General features: G+C 55.8%; 1 protein-coding gene and 1 pseudogene across 1 annotated transcript; both read left to right on the top strand.

Annotated features, from left to right (window-relative positions):
* Window positions 1-284: 284 nt before the first annotated feature.
* Window positions 285-3,196, top strand: LOC127774052 (FT-interacting protein 3-like; annotated as a pseudogene).
* Window positions 3,197-4,424: 1,228 nt separating this feature from the next.
* Window positions 4,425-5,882, top strand: LOC127774058 (uncharacterized). The gene is made up of 3 exons (XM_052300330.1): window positions 4,425-4,626; window positions 4,757-5,031; window positions 5,110-5,882. The coding sequence occupies exons 1-3, from the start codon at window positions 4,492-4,494 to the stop codon at window positions 5,633-5,635; spliced, it is 936 nt and encodes a 311-aa protein (XP_052156290.1). The 5' UTR covers window positions 4,425-4,491; the 3' UTR covers window positions 5,636-5,882.
* The last annotated feature ends 1,116 nt before the right edge of the window (window positions 5,883-6,998 follow it).

The raw sequence follows: 6,998 nt of genomic DNA, 5'->3' as shown, positions 1-6,998 counted from the left end.
AACCGAGGCTCGTGGGCCCCACCACCCCCTTACACCGACACGTATGTACCAGCAGCTGCGTACCTAACACCCACTGACGGCTCGGCCCCACCGTTGTGGTGGCCCACATGTCGGTGGGAAGAGCGGTGGAGCGGTGGGGTGGGTGGGTTAGGGTCGGGTTTTGGAAACGTAGGGTTGGGTGCGGGGCGTTGGATGGGGATCCGACGGGTAGGGTTGGTTGGTGACGGTGGTACAGATCTCTCCGCCGTACGCTTCAACCCCCCCGCAGCAGTAACCCACGCCACCACCAAGCAACTGTTCGGCGGAATGCCACACTAGAGGCGAGGCCCAAGGACACGCTCCCCACGCCGCAAACAAAGCGCCGCCGCCGCCGCCGCCGAGATGAAGGGAGCAATGCCGCCGCGGCCGTTCATGATGCCGGGGCCAGGGGGCCCGATGCCCCCGCCGCAGCAGTTCGGCCTGGTGGAGACGCGCCCGCCGCTGGCCGCCGTGCTGCGGCCGCGGTTCAACATCCCGGGCCTCCACCCCTCCGCCGCCGCGGCCTCCGCGGCGGGCAAGATCGCGTCCACCTACGACCTCGTCGAGTCGATGCGGTTCCTCTACGTGCACGTGGTGAAGGCCAAGGACCTCCCCGCCGTCTCCGCCGCCGGCACCATCGACCCCTTCGTGGAGGTGAAGCTCGGCAACTTCAAGGGCACCACGCCGGTCCTCGGCGGCAACCACAACCCGTCGTGGAAGCAGGTCTTCGCCTTCTCCGCGACGCACCTCCAGGCGCACGTGCTCGAGGTGGCCGTCAAGGCCAAAGATCTCGCCGGCGGCGACGACCTCATCGGCCGCGTGGGGTTCGACCTCTCCGAGGTGCCGATCCGTGTGCCGCCGGACTCCCCGCTGGCTCCCCAGTGGTACCGGCTCGAGAACAAGCGTGGCGAGAAGACCCGCGGCGAGATCATGCTCTCCGTGTGGCTGGGGACCCAGGCCGACGAGGCCTTCCCCGACGCCTGGCATTCCGACGCCCATGCGGCGGCCGGCCCGGGGGCCGTCGCCTCCACGCGCGCCAAGGTATACTTCTCCCCCAAGCTCGTTTACCTCCGCGTCGCCGCCATCGGAGCGCAGGACCTCGTGCCGCTGGACGCGTCGCGCCCCGCGAACGCCTGCGTCAAGCTGCAGCTCGCCGGGCAGGTGCGGCGCACGCGCCCCGGCGCGCCGCCCGGCACGTTGAACCCGATTTGGAACGAGGAGTTCATGTTCGTCGTGTCCGAGCCCTTCGACGAGCCGCTGTTCGTCACCGTCGAGGACCGCGTCGGGCCTGGCCGCGACGAGCCTCTCGGCCGCATCATGCTGCCCCTCAACGCCGCAATGCCGCGCCATGACCACTTCGGCAAGCCGGTGGAGCCGCGGTGGTACAGCCTCGCGCGCCCCAGCGACGATCCTGACAAGAAGGAAGGCAAGTTCGCGAGCAAGATACAGCTTCGGATGTCGCTGGACTTTGGGTACCATGTTCTTGATGAGTCCACCTACTACAGTAGTGATCTCCAGCCATCATCGAAGCACACACGGAAGCCAAGCATTGGGATCCTTGAGCTGGGGATTCTTGGAGCACGAAACTTGATACCAATGAAGGGGAAAGATGGGCGCACCACCGATGCTTACTGTGTTGCCAAGTATGGACCGAAGTGGGTGCGCACGAGAACCATTCTCAACACTCTGAATCCTCAGTGGAATGAGCAGTATACTTGGGAGGTGTTTGATCCTTGCACGGTGATTACAGTGGTGGTGTTTGACAATAACCAGATTGGCAAGAATGGCGATGCCCGGGATGAGAGTATCGGCAAGGTGAGAATCCGGCTCTCGACCCTGGAGACTGACAGGGTGTACACCCATTTCTACCCTTTGTTGGCTCTCAAGCCCAGTGGCCTTAAGAAGACTGGAGAGTTGCATTTGGCTGTGCGATTTACATGTACGGCATGGGTGAACATGATTGCGCTGTATGGCCGTCCATTGCTGCCAAAGATGCACTACACACAGCCAATCTCAGTGATGCAGTTGGATTACCTGAGGCACCAGGCAATGCAGATTGTCGCGGCGAGGCTTAGCCGTGCCGAGCCTCCACTTCGCAGGGAGGTTGTGGAGTACATGCTCGATGTGGGATCACACATGTTCAGTCTCCGCCGCAGCAAGGCCAACTTCTACCGTATCACCTCGCTGTTCTGTGGTTTTGCAGCGACGGCCAAGTGGTATGATGGCATCAGAAGCTGGCGAAACCCAATTACAACCGTGTTGGTGCATATGTTGTTTCTAATACTGATCTGCTACCCAGAGCTCATCCTGCCTACCATCTTCCTCTACATGTTCATGATTGGATTATGGAACTACCGTTACAGGCCAAGGCATCCACCTTACATGGACACTAAGCTATGCCATGCTGAGTTTACAAACCCAGATGAGCTTGATGAGGAGTTTGATTCATTCCCTAGCAGCAGGCCAGCGGACATTGTAAGAATGCGCTACGATAGACTAAGGAGTGTTGGAGGTCGTGTGCAGACAGTCGTTGGTGACCTGGCGACACAAGGTGAGAGAGCCCATGCTTTGCTTAGCTGGAGAGACCCTCGGGCCACCGCCATCTTCATATTCTTGTCCCTGGTTGTTGCCATTGTGCTGTATGTGACACCATTCCAGGTTCTGCTGGTTATTGCAATGCTATACCTGTTGCGCCACCCCCGGTTCCGCAGCAGGATGCCCTCTGTGCCTTTCAACTTCTACAGGAGATTGCCTGCCAAGTCTGATATGCTCCTTTGAGCCCAATGCATTGAGAACAAGAGAAAATGGAGGAAACCCTGTAACTTTGTTTCTCTCTTCCATTCAGTTCCCTACTGATTAGCATCAGATCAGATGTGAATATACTTAAGGAGTTGGTAAATTAGAGGCAAGTTAGCGGCCAGGGAATAATGTGTTCATTCGAATGTTATTTGCTCAGATAGGCAGAAAGAAGGGATTGACTGGACCCCTTCGAGTTTTGGGGGGCAGAGTTTGTTAATGTCGTGTTTCTTGGGGTAAGAACAATAGGCAGGCGCAAGCTAATCTTCAGTGTATTTTGTTTATGGATTTGTGCCAATTTTGTTATTTTCTTCATGTAATCATGTACTACCTGTTGGATGATGATGTTTTGCATTTCTGTGTGCTTATTCCTCTTGAAGCACTCGGCCTTCTTTTTCAGTGGTCATGCACTCATGCTGTTCTTGCTGAAGTTGTACTTCTCAGGCTTGCGATGTTTGTTGTTGCTGAAGTTGGTGCGGGTGTTTATTATCATGAAACTTTATTGTCGTTTTGGCTTTGCAACAGATTGATTTTGCTACATTAACTCTTGCCATATTCCAGTGTGATGTTGTGGCCTTCTTCGTCGCCGTGGTCCGCTGCAGAAATGTAGTGTCTGTTTCGTACGCGACGCAACCGACTGCAAGAAAGGAATTGGACAGCTATTGACCGAGGACCAGCTATTGGTACGAAAAGAATGCTGGTCCATGAGATTGAGACCCAATTGAATTTGCCAAGAAGGTGTTGGAAAAAACAGGTGTGAGAGAAGGTCGCTTTTCTGTTCTGCATGAGCCATGTGGATTTGGTTGTCTACTTGCCTACCTAATGGCAGGATGAGTCCTGCCTGACTCTGGCTTACCGCGGGTAAACCAGTTAGTTTCAATTTGCTCGGTAACCCTCTGACTTACGGGCCTGAACTGCCAATGAAAGAGTGCGTTCCCATCCATAAAGCGATCGACCTCGAATGCATCGGTGATGAGAAAAATGATAATCTTAGAGCTGTAGAATTCTGACGCCCCCGGTTTGTTTATCCTTTTTTTTTCTTTTTACCAACAAGGCAACAACCAAATAATTTCATTATAGGGGTCTCCTTTCTCCTATGTTTCTCGAATAAGATCCTTTCTCCTATGTTAGTTCACCAAATACTCGTGAGTGGTCGTGCACAGGTACACTGACCCAAGACCATTGCAACGTGCATCGATCGATCGCACTAACTGTCTGTCTGTTCAGTAGACTGTAGTCATGGTACAATGATGCATCCCCCGTACAGCTCTGAACTTTCTTTTCTCGGCCTGTGACAACTCCCAAGCCCAAGATATCTTTCTTACATGGGCCGTGTTCCACAATTAGGCCAGTGCAAGCCCAACAACTATCTTGGGCCAGATTTTCCCTTCGATTAGAACGCGCGAAATCCTCGCCATCCGGTGGGGAAAATCCACGGCGCGGCGCCGTGGCCGTCGGATTTCCCGCCGGCCCCACTCCCATCCGCTTCGCCGTCGCAACGCGAGCGCTCGTCCGCGACCACGACCACGACACGACGAGCTCCAGAGCGCGCGCGGCGCGGGAGTGATCGCGACTCGCGAGGGAAGAAAAATATCTGGACGCGTGGCTGTGCCGAGACAGGGCGGCCTATCCGTTCCAGGCTTCCAGCTTCCTCCCGGAGAACTCCTCGGATAGGCGATGGCGGCCGCGGTCACCGCGCCACCGTACGCGGCGGGGGCGCCGCGCCGCCGGCTTCTCGCCGCTCGTCCGCTGGGCCGCGGCGCTGCGCTCGCGCTCGCGCCGGCCGCACGCACGTCGTCGTCCTCTGTGACGGTGAGGAGTAGCAGCACAGCACCACGAGCTCTCCGTTTCTTCTTCTTATCCACTCTCTGTGCGACGGGTGGACGAGCTCGCGGTTGTCGTGTCGCGCTCTGACGGTAACGGTTTCCCAGCTCCCGTGCAGGGACCTCGCCACGGCAGCTGGGAGGACGTCGCCAGGCGCCGCAGCGGCCGGACCGAGGTGGCGAGCGTCGACGACGACGAGGCGTGCGAGCTGGTGAGCGGCGCGGACCTCGTCATCGGTGGCGACGTCGACGAGGGCGACGGCGTCCGCGCCTACCTCCTCAAGGCCGTCAAGAACAACAACGGCACCGGCGTGCTCCTCCTCTCCGACGTCTTCGGCTTCGAGGACTCCGCCACCCGGGACTTCGCCTACCGCGTCGCGTGCCACGGCTACAAGTAAATCACGCCGCGCCGCCTCTCTCTCTCTCTCTCTCTCGCTTCTTTCAACTCTCGTTGCTCGATCGATGCACGCAGTGTTCTTGTGCCGGACTTGTTCCGGGGGAGCCCGTGGAAGAAGGCGGAGAAGGACGGCTTCGACGCGTGGCTCGCCGGGCACGCGCCGGAGCGGGTGTCGGGCGACATCGACGCGTGCACGAACTGGCTGGTGGACGAGTTCACGGCGGCGGGGGTGTCGAGGAAGCTCGGGATAATCGGGTTCTGCTACGGGGGCGGCCGGCTGGTGGAGACGCTGGCGCGCGACGGCGGCGGCGGCGGCGGCGCCTACAGCGCGGGGGTCTGCTTCTACGGGTCCCGGATGGACGCGTCGCTGGCGCCGCGGCTCGCCGCGCCCGTGCTGTTCGTGTGCGGCGACGGCGACCCGCTGTGCGGGGTGGAGACGGTGCGGGCGCTGGAGGCACGCGCGAGGGGCGCCAGGGCCGCCGTGTACGCCGGCAGGGGGCACGGGTTCGCGCACCGGCCGCAGTCGCTGGAGGACGACGGCGACGCCGAGGACGCGTTCGCGCTGATGCGGGGGTGGCTGCACGACCACCTGCTCGCCTGATCATCCTTGTTCCGTTTCAAACTGTTCGCTCGTAGACATTGGACAGGGTTCTATTTATACTATTGACTATGTTACTACTTGTGTAAATGTGTAATGCACATGGGCATTGCATTGCACTTGAGAAATGAGTAGTTGAGTATTGTAAGTTCAATAGTTTCGTTTCATGTTTTGGACTCGGAGCTTTCAATGTGTCACTCTGGCTGTGGCATATCTCTCCAAAAGTAACACGAAACCTTTTTAGTTGTCATGTGATTTCTCTACTACTCCCTCCATTTCGAAATGTTTGACACCGTTGACTTTTTAGCACATGTTTGATCATTCGTCTTATTCAAAAACTTTTGTGAAATATGTAAAATTATATACCTACATGAAAATATATTTATCAATGAATCAAATGATAGGAAAAGAATTAATAATTACTTAATTTTTTTAATAAGACAAACGGTCAAACATGTGCTAAAAAGTCAACGGCGTCAAACATTTCGAAACGGAGAGAGTATATATTAAAAAAAAAAGCGGAATCGTCATCCTGCGATCACCCGCATTCCCGCAACACGTCCATACACCACATATGATCTTTTATCCTCCAATCACACTTATACATATCCTTATTTATATAGGGCTAGCCTATTACAACGTAGAGACGTGTTACAAGTTTATTAGAAAAACTTTCTAGAATCTTGTAAATTTTGGATCATTCGATTGCTTTAAAATTTATGCTGCTACAATAATTCTACCTTATCCTCTTCCCACCCCCATCATGGCATCGTTCACTCATTCTACCAGTCACTCTCTCGATCTCCACGATACCGGCGACACCCCCGCCATTCTCCTTCCCCTCCCTCTCTCCTCCTCAAGGGGTGCCAACAAGGCGGCCCCATCAACACCATCTTCCCTGTCTTCGGTGGTTCTCCGCCGCCAGCCCCCTCCTCCTAACCACTTCCTCGCTTTGTCCCCACCACCAACGCTTGTCCACCGCTCACATCCATTCCTATAGCTCCCTACCGTCGGGCCGCCGCTTCCCACTGCCATCCCTCTAAGCTTGGCGATCTCCCCCCACCCCTATCCTAACCTGAGACCCTAAACCGTAATTATTTGGGCTATCGTCGATCACCGAAGCTTCGCTAGAGCTAGAGGAGAAGAGGTCACCAGAGCCGGAGAAGGAACAAGGGTTGTCGAAGTACGAATCAAAAATTACATCTGAAGGTTAGAAATTTGCAAGATTTTAGCCTCAATTTTCTATCGAATGACAATTAGCAATTTCGATCTTTTTAACCAGTTGATCTAAATCGAAACGTCCAGATTACCATTCGTCTCCTTATTATCCCCTTCATTTTATTCGATGCAGTGAAGCCCTAGGCTG

The sequence above is a fragment of the Oryza glaberrima genome, chromosome 5, assembly GCF_000147395.1.
Source record: "Oryza glaberrima chromosome 5, OglaRS2, whole genome shotgun sequence".
Classification (NCBI taxonomy): domain Eukaryota; kingdom Viridiplantae; phylum Streptophyta; class Magnoliopsida; order Poales; family Poaceae; genus Oryza; species Oryza glaberrima.
The sequence above is the reverse complement of the archived record's forward strand: the minus strand, read 5'-3'. Positions and strand labels throughout refer to the sequence as shown.

Coding starts and splice junctions, on each gene's coding strand:
- LOC127774058 (XM_052300330.1), top strand. CDS start 4,492: ATGGCGGCCGCGGTCACCGCGCCACCGTACGCGGCGGGGGCGCCGCGC. Junction 4,627..4,756: donor CGTCGTCGTCCTCTGTGACG/GTGAGGAGTAGC, acceptor GCTCCCGTGCAG/GGACCTCGCCACGGCAGCTG. Junction 5,032..5,109: donor GTCGCGTGCCACGGCTACAA/GTAAATCACGCC, acceptor CGATGCACGCAG/TGTTCTTGTGCCGGACTTGT.